The sequence below is a fragment of the Oryza sativa genome, chromosome 8, assembly GCF_034140825.1.
Source record: "Oryza sativa Japonica Group chromosome 8, ASM3414082v1".
Lineage (NCBI taxonomy): Eukaryota > Viridiplantae > Streptophyta > Magnoliopsida > Poales > Poaceae > Oryza > Oryza sativa.
The window spans coordinates 5,557,669-5,575,871 of record NC_089042.1 but is presented as its reverse complement, the minus strand read 5'-3'; the positions used below and the strand labels follow the sequence as shown (position 1 = coordinate 5,575,871).

General features: G+C 41.2%; 2 protein-coding genes across 8 annotated transcripts; both read left to right on the top strand.

Annotated features, from left to right (window-relative positions):
- The first annotated feature begins 1,827 nt into the window (after positions 1-1,827).
- LOC4344870 (uncharacterized) lies at positions 1,828-5,349 on the top strand. 6 transcript variants are annotated; one of them, XR_010734578.1, is made up of 6 exons: positions 1,828-2,155; positions 2,961-3,075; positions 3,923-3,978; positions 4,358-4,537; positions 4,623-4,814; positions 4,885-5,349. XR_010734578.1 is itself a non-coding variant. In XM_066303611.1 (6 exons), exons 2-4 carry the CDS (start codon positions 2,501-2,503, stop codon positions 4,363-4,365), a joined length of 1,392 nt encoding a protein of 463 aa, XP_066159708.1. In that variant the 5' UTR covers positions 1,828-2,155; positions 2,268-2,500; the 3' UTR covers positions 4,366-4,537; positions 4,623-4,814; positions 4,885-5,349. The 6 variants fall into 6 exon arrangements, 4 of the variants coding, with proteins under 4 accessions (XP_066159708.1, XP_066159707.1, XP_066159710.1 ...); XM_066303611.1 differs by adding an exon at positions 2,268-2,866 and having other exon boundaries at positions 2,961-3,978; XR_010734579.1 differs by lacking the exon at positions 3,923-3,978.
- Positions 5,350-5,661: 312 nt separating this feature from the next.
- Positions 5,662-7,764, top strand: LOC136351073 (putative F-box/LRR-repeat protein 23). Of its 2 annotated transcripts, XM_066303312.1 has the most exons (3): positions 5,662-5,832; positions 5,930-6,302; positions 7,025-7,764. In XM_066303312.1, exons 2-3 carry the CDS (start codon positions 5,968-5,970, stop codon positions 7,488-7,490), a joined length of 801 nt encoding a protein of 266 aa, XP_066159409.1. In that variant the 5' UTR covers positions 5,662-5,832; positions 5,930-5,967; the 3' UTR covers positions 7,491-7,764. The 2 variants fall into 2 exon arrangements, with proteins under 2 accessions (XP_066159409.1, XP_066159408.1); XM_066303311.1 differs by lacking the exon at positions 5,662-5,832 and having other exon boundaries at positions 5,840-6,302.
- The last annotated feature ends 10,439 nt before the right edge of the window (positions 7,765-18,203 follow it).

Here is an 18,203-nt window from a genome sequence, read left to right as displayed (position 1 = left end):
CTTTGCAATTCTATCGGCCAAATCATTCTTCTTGATCACATCTTGTATAGTATTCATCAAAACTCCAGACTGATCAAACAATGCGCGATGAACCGCTTCATCAACTGTATCTTGAAGTATTTCAACTATCGGCTTGGGGAATCGAGTCTTCTGAACTGGCCCTTCTGGTGTCATAATGAAACATTGAAGACAACATATTTGAAAATCAGTTAAAAACTGCTCCATCTATTGCCTCTGTTCCTCCGTTAAATTCTCCACCATGACCATGATCTTGGTATTGACTTCTTCTTCAGACATGTTGGGTGCAAAACTCGTGTCCCACCAGGCGTGCCAAAAGCGTGTTGATGCAAAAATACACACTGGCCTGGGAGATCTGCTTACCAAATGACTTTGGGCTTACCAAATTTCGTTGTTAACAAGAACCCGACGAGATAATTGACTCTAAAAAGTAGAAGGTCCATTTTTAAAAAATTTCAGGAAGGATAGATAGAAGCCGTGGTAGATCAGGCAAACAAAATAGAAGGGTGATAAAAGAGTAAGAGGTAGCCGCTAATGTGACTATCATAAAATTAAAAATTGAAGGATGATAAGGTTCAATTAATCTTTTAAGGTTCTAAGCCAACGTGATAGCTATTTAACAAATTTTAAGTAATATCATATATTAAAAAATAGATAATTTTATATGGGTGCTAGCCGCGCAATTGCGCGGGCTTCCCATCTAGTTAGGCTTAAACCAACTATAAGCACATGCAAAAAAATAAAAGATAAAGGAAAATATGGAATATTGGCTCACATCACTACTATAAAACTCTTAATAAGTACTCCCTCGAAAGTCGTTTAGGGCAATGTTTAAGTCAATCATTGGGAATATAAATCATGAAATAACTCTCAAATTGTTGAGTTTGAAAATATAAAAATTATATGAATAGATTTATCTTGGAAAATACTTTCATAAAAATATACATATATCACTTTTCAATAAATATTTTTTAAAAACAAAAAGTCAAAGTTGTGTTTTGGAGACCGTGTCGTTGTCCAAAACAACTTTCTTTACGAGTACGGAGGGAGTACAAGTTTATCATATTTTTCTTGAGAATCATCCGTCAGAACCATCTTCTCTTCATCACCCCCTTCCTGGATGTTTTACCCACTAAGAGGTAGATCAAACTCTTGAGACTCTTGCATCTCTTATGTTTCATAGTACTGTAGCGAATAATCCTGTCCGTTCGCTGTGGATCGGACGGCTGAGATCATCCGAATGTCACGAGCACCGTGCTTCTCAGCCATTCCAGGATACGAACCCGTTGATAGGAGAATAATAAAATTTCCCAGTCTAGTGACATTTTAAAACTTTTTTTTATATAATTTTGCCCCTAATCGACGGTTGGAGTTCTGCTGCCGCTCACTTAACGAATCGCATGCACCTGATCAATTTGCAGTGCATCATCAATGCCACAACTCCAGAAGGCGAGAGGTCGCAGGCATTATTTTTCCAACACGGAGAGAAACCTTTTATCTTCACCCGCTCAACCAGACAACCAGAGGTGAAAACGAAACGATCAATTCATCGCCATCTCACCCCTATAAAATATGGCGTCCTCAGAAGGAGAAAATTGTGATTTTGCTATCGCAAAAGATTGGTTTCGCTGAAATACTATCCCTTCAAAGTGATTCATTAAAATGCTATCCTAAACTAAGGGGTGTTCACCGAAATACTATTTTGGTTCTTTTTGGTTGCTAGAAATATATTTTACTCTATTTTAAGTTTTGTTCAGACCAAAAATACCCTTGTGTCCTTATCATCAGATCGAATCGATCTCTCCAGCCGTCCAGTGTCGGTGTTGACTGAGGAGGGAGAAGCTGGGAGCGGCATCGGCAGAGGCGACACCAGCGTGCCTCCACATCGGCTTCGTCTCCGGCGCCGGCCCCCGCCCCTGCCACTCCCCCACCTCGTCCTCCCCCAGTCAGCGCCGCCGCCCCCATCCGCCTCCGCCACCGCCCCCATCCGCCGCCACCCCCACCCCTATCCGCCGCCCCCATCCACCGCTGCCCCTCGGTCAGCTCCTCCCGCCCTCCACTCCCTCCTCCCCTCCCTCAATGTGTGGTTAGGGTTTGGCTCCATGGATGACTCCACCTGGCTACAGATTGTTGGGAGGTATGCACTTCTCTATTTTTTTCAGTGACATGATTGCACGATTGATTTGCTGGAAGTAAGGGGTTAGATAGATCTGACTATTGTTTGCAATTATTTGCTTCTTTTTCTCTAGGCTCGAGGAGGAGCCTGGGAGTCAATTAGTAGTTGTACAATCGCCTACTGATGAACCTGATAGTGGTGGTAGTTCTCCTCCTACTCAAGGAGAACAGCCACAGCCAGAACCACATCCACCACCTATTGTTGATTGGGAAAACCTACAGATTATCGAACCGTTAGATGAGGAAGGAAGGGTAAACATCGTAGATGATGACCAGTTGTACGTGCTTTTGGGTTTGAGGGCTGAGGATGAAGCCGCCGAGAATGCTCCGAGCGGCGGCTGAAACTGAACAGGGTAATGGTAACGATGGCAATGGTGCTGAAAATGGGAATCACGATGAAAATGAGGTTGAGGTTGAGCCTCCGGTCGAGGACGAGGTTGCCGGAGAAAGAATGATGGTGAATGACGCGAATAAGCCATCCTTGGTCAAAGGAACTGTGTATCCCGACATGAAGGTCTTTAGATTGGCGGTTAGACAGTTTGCCATCAATGAGGAGTTTGAACTTTGGGTAAAGGCGACAGATCGTAAAAAATATGTAGGAGCATGCAAAGGGGCAAGTGATTCCCCTTGGCATGTGAATGGGCGTAGACAGGCTGACGAGCGAACCGTAATGGTACTTTTTTTCCTAATGTCATTAATATTTTCACTTCTATGTTGTTTTCTTTATTTTGCTCTAATGCCATGTTTTATTTGTTTTAATTTTGCAGGTGACAAAGTTTACTAATCATCACACGTGTACATCTAGCGGTAGAAGGAAGACTACCACACCAACCAGCGCCTGGGTTGCTTCCAAGGCCATCCATATCCTTGGGACAGATTCAGGTATGGGCCCTAAAGAACTGCAAAAAAGGTTGCAAGAGGATCAGAAATGCAAAATCAATTATGATACTGTGGCTAAGGGTAGGAGTTTGGCTATGATCCAATTGCATGGTAGTTGGGAAGAGAATTTCCATATGTTGTATAGGTGGAGGGCTGCAGTCATGGAGAGGTCCCCAGGTAGTGTTATTGAGATTGACACTGTTGAGGTTGATGGGAAGGTTTATTTTAACAGATTCTTTTGTGCATTTAGTCCATGCATTACTGGATTTCTAACTGGATGTAGGCCATACCTTAGTGTAGACTCAACTGCCCTAAATGGTTTGTGGAAAGGACATTTAGCATCTGCCATAGCTATAGATGGAAACAACTGGATGTACCCTCTTGCTTTTGGTTTCTTTGATGCTGAGACTACTGATAATTGGACCTGGTTTATGATTCAATTGCTTAAGGCCATAGGAAAAGTATCTCCTCTTGCAATTTGTACTGATGCATGCAAAGGACTAGAGATTGCAGTGCACCGAGTTTTCCCTTGGGCTGAACATAGAGAATGTTTTAACCACCTTATGCAAAATCTAATCAAGAAATATGGTGGATCTGTCTTCCAAGAGATGTATCCTGCAGCTAGATCATATAGGGCACAAGTGCACGAGGAGTGTATGGATACAATTAAGAAAGCATGCACTGATGTGGCTCTCTGGCTTGACACTTGCCATAAATTGATATGGTACAGGAGTGGCTTCAATGCTGAAATTAAATGTGATTATGTCACTAACAATCTTGCAGAGTGCTTTAACAATTGGATCAGAGATATAAAGGCCTTACCTATTTGTGAGCTTGCTGACACATGTAGGGAGATGATAATGACCCTGTGGAATAGGAGGAGAAGGATTGGAAATAAATTCACAGGTACAATTCTACCTGCTAATTTGCACCAGTTGAGAGCTAGGACTCGAGGGTTAGGCCACTTGTCAGTTGTGCATGCTGACATAACCACTGCTGAGGTTTGGGACAATAGTAGCAGCCATGCTAGGCATGTTGTGAGGACACATGAGCAGTCTTGTACATGTCAGGAGTGGCAACACACTGGCAAGCCTTGCCGACATGCCTTGGCAGTGATTACCTCCTAGCAAATTAGGGATGTAAAGTTGGAGAAGTACATTAATCCCTACTACTCTGTGGCCCTATTCTGGAATGCATACAACTCAATTATTGAGCCACTCCCTGACAAATCACAATGGCCTAAGGTGGATTTACCTTTTGTTCTTGGTGCACCCCTTGCAAAAAGGAACCTAGGAAGGTACAGGAAACTAAGGATCAAGGGTTGCTTGAAAGGTGGTGGTAGCAAGCCTAAAGACAATGCCAAAGAGAAGGCAACGATTAGAGGAAAAAGGTGTAAAAAATGTGGTGAGTTGGGTCATGGACAAACTAGCTACAAGTGTAAGCTCAATGGTACAAAGAAGAAGCCGTAAGTCTAAATGTCATTATTTTTTTCTGTTGTACTACATTTGTTTTTCCTTGTAAAATTAAAATATATATACCTCACCTTGCAGGAAACGAAAGGCAAGATGGAACACAACGAGGTATGGGCCGGCTCCTGCTCCTAATGCTCCTGATGTGGTTTATGCCCCTGCTCCTGATGCTTATGCTGCTCCTGCTGCTCATGCTGCTCCTATACCATATACCCCAACTAGGCCTACTGTAGAAACCATTATTCAAGAAAGCCCAACAATTGTGACAAGACGGTTAGTACAACCAACTACAATTACATTAACCTAGATGTATTTTTGCTTAACAACAACAATTTCCTTGTAGCCGGCTTGCAATGTTAATGGAACAAGGAGGGACAAGCTCACAACCGGCACTTGCTTCACAAGTGACATGTAAAAGGAGGGTGAATATTGCTGAATCAAGCTCACAGCCGGCTCCATCAAAGAGGACATGTACAAAGAAGCTCACACCCAAGAAAATGAAGCCTACTTGAATAGCTCCTCCTGTATCACAACTAATATTGTGTGCTGTGCATGTGAGGCACAATTATAGGAGGTATTTTGTGAACCATGGTGCATGTGAACCATGTTGGTGTATGTGAACCACCTTTGTTGTTGGTGCATGTGAGGCACTGTTATGTGAGGTCTTTTGTGAACCATGGTGCATATGAACCACTACTATGTTGTGAACCATGGTGCATGTGAACCACTGTTATGTTGTGAACCATTGTTATGTGAGGTATTTTGTGAACCACATGCTATTCAATATTATGTCATACATGCTGTCCAATTTTGTTCTATTTTGTTTTTACAATTTTTTCATGCCCAAATTTTATGGGTTAAGCTAGCTTCTCCATTATATCTTTATAACTTGGAGTGAGAAAAATCTTGATGTGTATGCGCGCTTGTGGCTGAACTGGACTACACACCATTTTTATTGTACAAATGTGAAAGCAAAATATATTGCTCTAGCAAAGCACGTGTTAACCTGCCATTATCCTGGGCGAAAGGAGGACATAGAGGCGAGGGCATTTTGGTCCGGAGAAAAACTAAAAGAGAGTAAAAACATTAGTACTAACAAAAAGATCCAAAATAATATTTCAGTGAACACCCCTTAGTTTAGAATAGCATTTTAATGAATCACTTTGAAGGGATAGTATTCCAGCGAAACCATTCTTTTGCGATAGCAAAATCACAATTTTCTCCCTCAGAAGAGGAGTTCTCCAGTATTCCTGCACACTAGAATCATATCTGAATCAAGTGGTCAGCGAAGGTAATGGATTAAGTTCAGTTTCATCTTTTCACCCCAATCTGAATCTCAATCTAATCAGTGGCCACTGGCAACATTACATATGCTCGATTGTTGTCAGTGTTCAGGTGGTGTTTGCCGACGCAATTGCCGTGGAATATGGAGCCGGTGCCGGTGCCGGAACCGCCGGCGGAGATGAGGGACTGGTCGGAGCTGCTTCTGGACGCGCTCTCGGTTGTCTTCACCAAGCTCGGCGCCGTCGAGGTCCTCATTGGCGCAGGTCTCGTGTGCCACTCATGGCTCGACGCTGCCAAGGTGCCTGAGCTGTGGCGAACCGTGGACATGGCCGTGCTCTACAGGGACATGGGCTCGAAGAACTTGGGCATTCTGACTGCAATGGGGAAGCGGGCTGTGAAGAGATCTAACTGGCAGCTCGAGGTGTTCAAGGGTAGGGATTTTATTACCAATCAGCTCCTCAAGTATGTAAGGCGCAGGTATGGCAAACAAGCGAAGCGATCTCTCTCAATTTATATATATGTAGTACAGACTTAATGATTCTTGTGCCACTTTTTAGTACAGATTTTGTCCTTGCGTAGATCAGAGTCGATCCCATTCTAATTGTTTTTTAATCTTTCATGGTAATTGTTTTAATCGAATAAAGATTGATATACAATTTATTATATCAAACACAATAATTTTTTAATACATTTCCGTTTAATTGGCTCTGGGAGTTTTTTAGATGCTTAACTTTTATGTAACTTTGTATGAATATTTTTTTTGAAAGGAAGTTTGTATGAATATTTGCTTTATGTTCATTAGATTGTGTACAAACTTGTATATGGAGATGTCTCAAAGTGATTGGGAATTTGTAATTCATTTCCTAAGATTTTAAATATGCAGTAATAGCTGTCATTGTCTCCGGCTATAGCTGTTTAAGTAGGCACTAACTATTTGCTTTCATTTATAATTAAGCTGCTATTTGTCGCTATATATAGTCTCATTTAGTTCACTGTTACTGCATCCGTTTCATATTGTAAGACTTTCTAGCATTGCTCACATTCATATAGTTGTTAATGAATCTAGACACTAGTCTTACATTATGAAACGGAGGAAGTAACTATTAAAGAAGTTTGATCGCTAAATGTCTTAACCGGCGATTTAAAACACTGACGTTTCCTCATGGAGTGCCAAAATGCCAATGTGCCATCCGTTGCAGGTCGCCGTGCTGTCTGAAGAGCCTTCACCTCGAGTCATTCACCAAGCTGATCACCAAGTCTCCATTGCTGGAGGACCTCGTGCTCAACTACTGCCAAAGCATCCGCGGCGACGTCTACGCCACCGTCGTCGAGGCGTGCCCGCGGCTCAAGCGCCTCGAGGTACGCAGGCGCTTGGGTTGGTGGGATGACGACGACATGCTGCTTACGATCGCGGCGATGCACGGGCTGCGACGCCTGACGCTCGAGGGCGTCCGCGTCCGCAGCAGAGAGCTGACGGCCATCGTCGATGGCTGCCCTCGCCTGGAGCTTCTTGACGTGAGCGAGTGCTTCCTGCGGCGTGACATCGTCGTCGACGGCGCCCTGCCTGCGAAATGCGCCTCGATCAAGACGCTCAAGCTGCCCTTATTCTCTGATGTTGATGCTGCTGCCGCTGCCACTGCTGCTGATGATGATGGTATATTTTGATGAGTACTTCGCTTATCATGGCCAGTACAGCAGCATTGATCCGTTTGATGACGACACTAATTTTGACGAGTTCGGTAAATTCAACCCTGACTATTTCTACTAGTGCGATGACCATATAGGCCACTGCATCAAGTTGTTAATGTTCGCAATTAGTATCATCATCTGGTAGTACTTATTATCTTTTCAGCCTGATGGTTCCATGTAAGAGTATGTCTGAATGCTTTTATGAACTGTATTATGAGACAAATTTCGCTCATATATTTTCTCTTTCTGATCTTGATTTAGTATGTGTGATCTATTAAAAATTTGTGTTCTAATTCAAATTTAATCGAGCCGATAAATGTTTATTAAATGAAGCGTATGAAGTGTGATGAAATAGAAACTTTTTACCAAATAATTCTTTTGACTTTTTATGTTAATAATTCTTTGTTAACATCGACAGCTCTTATTACTCATCAGGTGCACTCATGGACTCGAGCATCCTCATCCCTCCGATTTTAGTCCAAAGGCTATTATCCAGGTGGTGCAAATTTGTGATTGAACCTGCCTGCCTCCTATGCTGTAATTTTGCAAACAAACTCTGTTTCTTTTGGTAAGAAACAGAGGAGCATAAGCTCTCATCCCTCTTCGATTATAGGAAAAGCACCAGAAAATGCTACAAGTTTGTAGACATGAACAAAGTGTTTCTTTGAAATGCAGGAAAGGTAAAATGGAGGAATAGAAAAGAAAACTCAAAAAATTGGTAGGAACACATATGCAAATCAGAGGATTTGAAACTATTGGAATTATATAGGGAATGGTTGTGTTTGGATGGTTGTGAGAAACATCAGAATAGTTTTAGAGGAATGCAACGTAAATAACCAAATAACAGGTGACTCCCTCTGTCCCAAATTATAAGGTGTAAAATCAAAGATGTTTTTGATTATTATTCTGTGATGAACAATTGGGCATTGGAGTTTATTGGTTTTGTTATTTGGAATTTATTCACGAAGTAGTTTTGGAGATGATTGGATTTCACAGGTGAATATACAGGTACTGCTGTGGTTTTATGTGGACCGGTCAGACCGGGCTCTGGTAGCCGGACATACCGGCGTGTAATGCGCGGTCAGACCGGCGCAGCCCGCGGTCTGACCGGCCAACACTGTGTCGGTTTCGGTTTCGGGTTGTTTATTTGGATATCCGAGTTTATTCCATGATTATGACTTCTAGATGGATACTATACGTATGTAATACTATTGTTTGCTGCTAATGAGTCAAGTTGGAGATAGCTTGGTCTCGGAATATGGTTTCTTTGTTTGTTCCGTGTGTAGGTGACTCGATGTCTCGGGAGAGTATTTGCGGTGATGGACCGGGAGTCGACTTGGGGATAAGACGACGTCCGTGGTGGTCAGAGATCATGCGGGATACTTAGGCAAGAGTTGATGCACGTGGTTGATAGAGTTTCCATATGTCATACGATGGAGTTATTGTGTGCGTATGGGATGCGGAGTCGAATTTGGAAGGAGTCCAAATTTGGTATGATTGGTTATGTAAAGTTTCTTTCTTGTACTAGTGGGTTTCCTAAGGTGTTTAGGACTCCTAGTATGAGTTTGGTTCGTGGCTTTAGGCTGCCTACCTCATGTATAAATAGAGAGGGACCGTGAGGCTTCCCGGTATCACTTTAGAGAGCAATTGAGTTGAGTTTTGAGTTAGGGTTTCGAGTTTAGTCGAAATTTTTGTAAGGAGTGCTGTTGGTGCACTTTGTAAACACAGAGAGAAGTAATAAAGTCGTCATCCACTTTAAGAGTTCTTCGATTTGTGTTTCACCGGGTTTCGGCGGTCTAACCGGCGGCGCACCGGCGGTCAGACCAGCGGCATCGCGGCGGTCAGACCGGCGGCGACAGGAGTCGGCTACAAGGGTTTTCGGCGGTTCGACCGATCGATCTACATCGGTCAGACCGACGTGCATCAGGTGGTCAGACCGGCGCAACTACTTCGGTCAGACCGCGGTCCATCGATTTCGAGGGTAACTTTTATTTCCACTAAAAGTTTTCGGTTTTTGGGTATACCAACCATTCACCCCCCTCTGGTTGGCTTAGTTCTTGTGATTCGATCCTACAAGTGGTATCAGAGCCTCGTTTTCTTCTTTGGATTTTTATCGATCTAAAGTTTTTGCCATGGCTACTCCCGCTAGGTTTTCAACTAAGCCTCATATTTTCGATGGAACTGATTTTCCTCATTGGTGTAGTAAGATGCAATCTTACATTATGGCTGAAAATTATGATATTTGGAGGAAAGTTTCTCATCCTTATGTGATTCCTGAAGCCATTAATACTGATGCTTTAAAAACTGAGTTTGAAAATAATTGCAAAGCTCGTAATATTCTTTTGAGTGGAATTTCTCGTTCTGACTATGATCGTGTTGCACATCTTGAAACTGCTCATGAGATTTGGAACGCTTTAAAGAATTTTCATCAAGGAACAAATAATATTAAAGAGCTTCGTCGAGATCTTTTTAAAAAGGAATACATTAAATTTGAGATGAAACCTGGAGAAGCTTTGGATGACTATCTTTCTAGGTTTAATAAAATTTTGAGTGATCTTAGATCTGTTGATTCTTCTTATGATGCTAATTATCCACAATATGAGATTTCTCGTCATTTTTTGAATGGTCTCGACATGTCTATTTGGGAGATGAAAGTTACATCTATTCAGGAGTCTGTTAACATGTCTACTTTGACTTTGGATTCACTTTATACTAAATTGAAAACACATGAGATGAATATTCTTTCTCGCAAAGTTGATTCTAAATCGAGTGCTTTGGTTTCTTCTTCTTCTTCTTTGGTTGTTGATGCTTCTTCATCTATGCCTTCTTTTCTTGCTGCTTTTAATGCCACATCCGATGATCAACTCGAACAAATCGAGGAGGAGGATTTGGCTTTGGTTGCTAATCGAATTACTCGAGCTATGAATAATGCCAGGAACAGGAAAAGAGGTGGTCCAAATCGTTGCTTTGAATGTGGTTCAATTGATCATCTTCGTTCGCATTGTCCTAAGCTTGGGAGAGGAAAAAGAGAAGACAAAGATGGTGAGAAGACCAACAACAACAAGCCCAACAACTACAACAAGTCAAAGGGTTCTAACTAAGGGAGGAAGATGGAGAATCTTAGGAAGGCTTTTCAACAAGTTTGCGCCGCTTTCGAGCCACTAAGTGATGTAGATGGTGAAAGTGGAGATGATGACAAGGGAAAGAACGTCTCCGATGTTTGCTTCATGGCGCGTGGTGAATCTGACACAGAGTATGAAGACAATGAGGTGAGTGCTTTTGAGGAAGCTATTAATATTTTGAGTGCAAAAAATAAAAAGTGTGAGAAGATGTATAAAAAACAGGAATTTATCATTGAATCTCTTAAATCTAAAATTGATAGGTTAAAATCTCTTATTCCTAATGATGATGATTGTGAAAATTATGAGGTTTTAATGAATGAGATTTCAAAAATTAGAGATGTTAATGCTGCACAAGATTTGAAAAATAGATCTTCTCTTGCTTGTTGTTTTGCTTTGCACACACGCATTTTGGATGAGTTGTTTTTAACTAAAAAGTTATTGCAAAAATATCAAATTGCTTTTCATGCTAGTTTTGATGTTTAACATGATTTCTGCTAAAAAGTTAAAACAACCTCATGATGTTTTGGATTGCTCAACATGTAATTTGAATAAGATGAAACTAAAAGATACTTTAGGTCGTGTTGAGTACATGGAAGATATTGTGAAAAACAATGAAGTGCTTTCTTGCCCCAAATGCCGTAAAAGCAAAGGTGTCATGGTAGATTGTGAAAATTGTGTTAATTTGGAAAAAGAGGTTTCTTATTTGAAAAATTCTTTGCTAAGATTTTCTGATGCTAAAAAGAACCTCAACATGATTTTGGATCAATCAAAGGTTAGCACAAATAACCGTGGTTTAGGTTTTGATCCTTATGCTCATAATTCTAGACATCCTCCTGTTGTGTTAGGTGTTGGTGCTAGAAGAGGTGAGATTTTGATTAAACCTGATACAAATAAAACTGTGTTTAAATCTGCTGGTATCATGTCTACTATAAGTGCATCTTCTTCAAAATCCAATGTTGTGCGTGCAAAACCTCCTGTTTCTGCTTGTGTTGCTAAATCTTCTTGCTCTAACAATGTGTCTAAACAATGTGAAAAATATACTTGTTCTTTTTGTGGAAAAGATGGACATATTGTTGAATTTTGTTTCAGATTAGCTCATAAACAGAAAAAGGAGAGAGAAATTGCTTTTGCAAAATCAAAGTGGCAAAAATCGGGTTTTCCCTCGAGGAAATCGGTCAGACCGCAGTGGGTCCCGCGGTCAGACCGGCGACCGGTCAGACCGGCTGAACAACCTCGGTCAGACCGGGCACCGGTCAGACCGGCGGTACAGAGGCGGTCAGACCGGCTCCCGGTCAAACCGGCTACTGTACCTCGGTCAGACCGGCTTCAGAGGAATTTTTCTGAAAATTCTAAAATTGATTTTGCACGTGGATATATGCCTATTGGATCTTCTGGTCGTGTGTCTCAGTACTGGATTCCTAAATTTTTATTATCTAACCCCAGTACTGAGGCTTCGACTTCTGCTTGTGTGTAGGCTTTTGTGGCAAGGAAGGAGAACGTGTGGATCGTGGATTCCGGTTATTCACGGCACATGACCGGTGATAAAAATTGGTTCTCCTCCCTCAAAAAGGCATCCAAGACTGAATCAATTGTCTTTGCTGATGCTTCTACTAGTGCCGTTGTCGCTACAGGTTTGGTTAAGGTAAATGAAAAATTTGAATTGAAGAATGTAGCTTTGGTTAAGGATTTAAAGTACAATTTGCTTTCAGTTTCACAAATTGTTGATGAAAATTTTGAGGTTCACTTTAAGAAAACTGGAAGTAAAGTTTTTGATTCTTGTGGTGATTCTGTGCTGAATATTTCTCGTTATGGAAGAGTGTTTAAAGCTGATTTTGAAAATTCTGTTTCACCTGTGATAACATGTTTGGTTGCTAAGTTTGATAAAGATGTGATGTTTTGGCATCGTAGACTTGGACATGTTGGTTTTGATCATCTCACTAGGCTAAGTGGTTTGGATCTTGTTCGTGGTTTGCCTAAACTTAAGAAAGATCTTGATTTGGTTTGTACACCGTGTCGTCATGCTAAGATGGTTTCTACTTCACATGCTCCTATTGTTTCTGTGATGATGGATGCACCGGGACAGCTATTACATATGGACACTGTTGGTCCAGCTGGAGTGCAATCTGTTGGAGGAAAGTGGTATGTGTTGGTTATTGTTGACGATTTTTCTCGATATTCTTGGGTTTTTTTTATGGCAACTAAGGACGAAGCTTTTCAACACTTTCGTGGTTTGTTTCTTCGATTGAAGCTTGAATTTCCTGGTTCTTTGAAAAGAATTCGAAGTGATAATGGTGGAGAGTTTAAAAATGCTTCGTTTGAACAATTTTGCAACGAAAGAGGTCTTGAACATGAATTTTCTTCTCCTCGTGTTCCTCAACAAAACGGTGTTGTTGAAAGGAAAAATCGTGTTTTGGTTGAGATGGCTAGAACGATGTTGGATGAATACAAAAACTCCAAGAAAATTTTGGGCTGAGGCGATTAACACTGCTTGCTATATTTCAAATCGAGTTTTCTTGCGTTCTAAACTTGGAAAAACTTCTTATGAACTTCGATTTGGTCATCAACCCAAAGTTTCACATTTGCGTGTTTTTGGTTGCAAGTGTTTTGTCTTGAAATCTGGAAATTTGGATAAGTTTGAGGCACGCTTTACCGATGGATTGTTTCTTGGTTACCCCGCACACACTCGTGGCTATCGTGTACTTATTTTAGGGACTAACAAAATTGTTGAGACTTGCGAAGTTTCCTTTGATGAGGGTAGTCCTGGTACTAGACCCGATATTGCAGGTACACTGTCACAGTTTCAGGGGGAGGATGGTCATATTTTTGAAGACGAGAGCGACTACGACGACGATGACGAGGTCGGCTCGGCCGGTCAGACCGGGCACCAGGCCGGTCAGACCGCCGGCACACCTCTGGTCAGACCGACCCATGAGGAGCGGTCAGACCGGCCAAGTTCGTCGGGTTCGGGTACTGTTGATGCTGATCGAGATGGTCCTCTAGAGAATTCAACTTCGACCAGTACTGAAACAGAACGTGGATTAACTTCAGAAGTCGCTGCTCCTTTGCACATTCAACGACGACATCCGCCGAAACAAATTATTGGTAATATAGGTGAGCGGACTACAAGGTCTAAGGTAACGACTCATGATGTTTGTGCAAATTCTGCATTTGTTGCTTCTTTTGAACCCAAAGATGTGTCACATGCATTAACTGATGAATCGTGGATTAACGCCATGCATGAAGAACTTGAAAATTTTGAGAGAAACAAAGTTTGGACTTTACTTGAACCACCTTCTGGACATAATGTTATTGGAACCAAGTGGGTTTTCAAAAATAAACAAAATGAGGATGGTTTGATTGTGAGAAATAAAGCTAGACTTGTTGCTCAAGGTTTTACTCAAGTTGAGGGTTTGGATTTTGATGAAACTTTTGCTCCTGTTGCTAGAATTGAGGCAATTAGACTTTTGTTGGCTTTTGCTGCTTCAAAAGGTTTTAAATTGTATCAAATGGATGTGAAAAGTGCTTTTCTAAATGGTTTTATACAGGAGGAAGTTTATGTCAAACAACCACCGGGTTTTGAAAATCCTGATTTTCCCAACCATGTTTTTAAATTGTCTAAAGCTTTGTATGGTTTGAAACAAGCTCCTAGGGCATGGTATGATAGGCTTAAGAACTTTTTGCTTGCGAAAGGTTTTACAATGGGAAAGGTTGATAAAACGCTTTTTGTTCTTAAGCATGGTGATAATCAACTTTCCGTTCAGATTTATGTGGATGATATTATCTTTGGTTGTTCGACTCACGCTCTGGTTGGCTTAGTTCTTGTGATTCGATCCTACAAGTGGTATCAGAGCATGCGCAGGGAATTTGAGATGAGCATGATGGGTGAGTTATCGTACTTTTTGGGATTGCAAATTAAGCAAACACCTCAAGGTACTTTTGTGCATCAAACGAAGTATACGAAGTATCTTTTGCGACGTTTCAAGATGGAGAATTGCAAGCCAATTTCAACACCAATTGGTTCTACAGCTGTGTTGGATCCTGATGAAGATGGTGAAGCTGTTGATCAAAAGGAATATAGAAGTATGATTGGATCTTTATTGTATCTAACTGCTTCTAGGCCAGACATACAATTTGCTGTGTGTTTGTGTGCACGCTTTCAAGCTTCTCCTCGTGCTTCACATCGTCAAGCGGTCAAGCGAATAATGAGGTATTTGAATCATACACTTGAGTTTGGAATTTGGTATTCTACTTCATCTTCTATATGCTTAAGTGGATATTCAGATGCTGATTTTGGAGGTTGTAGAATTGATAGGAAAAGTACTAGTGGAACATGTCATTTTCTTGGTACATCATTGATTGCATGGTCTTCTAGGAAACAATCTAGTGTTGCTCAATCAACTGCTGAATCTGAATATGTTGCTGCTGCTAGTTGTTGTTCACAGATTCTTTGGCTTTTATCTACTTTGAAAGATTATGGTCTTACTTTTGAAAAAGTACCTCTCTTTTGTGATAATACTAGTGCTATCAATATTGCTAAGAATCCTGTTCAACACTCACGCACAAAGCACATTGATATTCGTTTTCACTTTTTGAGGGATCATGTTGAGAAAGGAGATGTTGAGTTGCAGTTTTTGGACACAAAGTTGCAAATTGCTGATATTTTCACTAAACCATTGGATTCTAATCGCTTTGCTTTTCTTCATGGTGAATTGGGCGTCATTCATCCTTTTGGCATGGTTTGAGGGGGAGTTTTTACCTCATGGTTTTATCAAGCAATAATATGATAATGAAAAATTGAGAAAAGAGAGTTTTGTTTATGCATATGGTATTTTCTCGTGCATGCTAGCAATACTTTGAAGGTTTATTTGTCTCTAGCATAGCTTGTATGTATTCTAGTCTTTTCATGAGATTTAGATTATGCTTTTAAGGGAGATGATGCATGACACTTAAATTCTATACTTGAATTAAGCAAATATGCAATGTTGATGCTCGCATATGGTTTGATTTATAAATGCTCTATATATATGCTTTATTGATTTGTTATTCCTCAAATACCTTTAATTGCTCATTGTGAAAAAGAGAATAAAAATATAAAAAAATGAATACCGAATCCTTGGAAACAGTCTTGACGACAAGGACGTATTCGATGTGAGCAAAATAATGAGTGCCGAATCCCTGGAAACAGTCTTGACGACAGGGATGTACCCGGAATAAAAGAGAAAAATATGAGCAAAAAGGCTCAAGAAAAAAGGTTATTTTGTGCTAAAGGTTATTTGAGAAAGAGTGATAAATGCAATAGGTCTATGTGTTTAGTGTTTATTCTTCAACCTATGTGCTTGTTAAAATGTTGCATTATAAATCGTATGAAATCATGAATTTTGATTGTTGATTCAAGCTTAATTGTAAAATCTTTGGTTCATGGTTATACTTTAATGCATGCTTGTTTTGTTATAGATGGGTTTATCTTCTTTTTATTGCAACACATGACTTGATATGCTATATGTATGCTAAGCTCTTGAACTTTAATGAACATAATTCCTATGCTTGATGAAATCATTGTCAAAGGGGGAGAAGTAATGTGAAAATTTTTGGATTTTTGGAGAAGCAAAGTGAATTTTTGAAGAGTTGTTGAGAAGAGCATGTTGTTGGTTCCATTGGGAATTTCTTTCTTTTAAAAAGGGGGAGAAGTTTTCTTTTGGATTTTTGAGCACGATGCGTACATTTGTACGAAGTGTGCTTTTTACCACCAAATATCAAAACATTTTTATGGATTTGCCAATGTGTTCATCAAGGGGGAGATTGTAAAATCAAAGATGTTTTTTATTATTATTCTGTGATGAACAATTGGGCATTGGAGTTTATTGGTTTTGTTATTTGGAATTTATTCACGAAGTGGTTTTGGAGATGATTGGATTTCATAGGTGAATATACCGGTACTGCTGTGGTTTTATGTGGACCGGTCAGACCGGACTCTGGTAGCCGGTCAGACCGGCGTGTAATGCGCGGTCAGACCGGCGCAGCCCACGGTCTGACCGGCCGACACTGTGTCGGTTTCGGTTTCGGGTTGTTTATTTGGATATCCGAGTTTATTCCATGATTATGACTTCTAGATGGATACTATACGTATGTAATACTATTGTTTGCTGCTAATGAGTCAAGTTGGAGATAGTTTGGTCTCGGAATATGGTTTCTTTGTTTGTTCCGTGTGTAGGTGACTCGATGTCTCGGGAGAGTATTTGCGGTGATGGACCGGGAGTCGGCTTGAGGATAAGACGACGTCCGTGGTGGTCAGAGATCATGCGGGATACTTAGGCAAGAATTGATGCACGTGGTTGATAGAGTTTCCATATGGCATACGATGGAGTTATTGTGTGCGTATGGGATGCGGAGTCGAATTTGGAAGGAGTCCAAATTTGGTATGATTGGTTATGTAAAGTTTCTTTCTTGTACTAGTGGGTTTCCTAAGGTGTTTAGGACTCCTAGTATGAGTTTGGTTCGTGGCTTTAGGCTGCCTACCTCATGTATAAATAGAGAGGGACCGTGAGGCTTCCCGGTATCGCTTTAGAGAGCAATTGAGTTGAGTTTTGAGTTAGGGTTTCGAGTTTAGTCGAAATTTTTGTAAGGAGTGCTGTTGGTGCACTTTGTAAACACAGAGAGAAGTAATAAAGTCGTCATCCACTTTAAGAGTTCTTCGATTTGTGTTTCACCGGGTTTCGGCGGTCTAACCGGCGGCGCACCGGCGGTCAGACCGGCGGCATCGCGGTGGTCAGACCGGCGGGCACACGGCGGTCAGACCGGCGGCGACAGGAGTCGGCTACAAGGGTTTTCGGCGGTTCGACCGTTCGATCTACATCGGTCAGACCGACGTGCATCAGGTGGTCAGACCGGCGCAACTACTTCGGTCAGACCGCGGTCCATCGATTTCGAGGGTAACTTTTATTTCCGCTAAAAGTTTTCGGTTTTTGGGTATACCAACCATTCACCCCCCCTCTGGTTGGCTTAGTTCTTGTGATTCGATCCTACATAAGGCTTATATTTTTTTACACGCTCTTCAATGATATATTTTGACAATTAATTTATTCCATACTATATTACCAACGAATATGAAATTAGCATCTGGTGCTTCTGGTGCCAGAGAGGCCACCACAGGAGATGAGGGACTGGTCGGGATCAGGTTCCCCTGCAGTTGTAATAGGGACTACAACTTTAGCAGTCATTTGGTGACCATTAGATCAAATAAGAGCATCTCAGATTCGGCCAGGGTATTGTAGCACACACATAAAAGTCCTGTGGTGTACTATAGCGCTGTCAGCCGGGTTGTGACGTCGTTATTCAGATTGATCCGACGGTTGTGGATGGATATGACTGCTTAACTTGCAGTCACTATAGGCTGTGTTTAGATCCAAAGTTTGGATCCAAACTTCAGTCCTTTTCCATCACATCAAACTGTCATACACACATAACTTTTCAGTCACATCATCTTCAATTTCAACCAAAATCCAAACTTTGCGCTGAACTAAACACAGCCATACTAACTACACTTGATCTTGCAGACTGGTGGTACCTG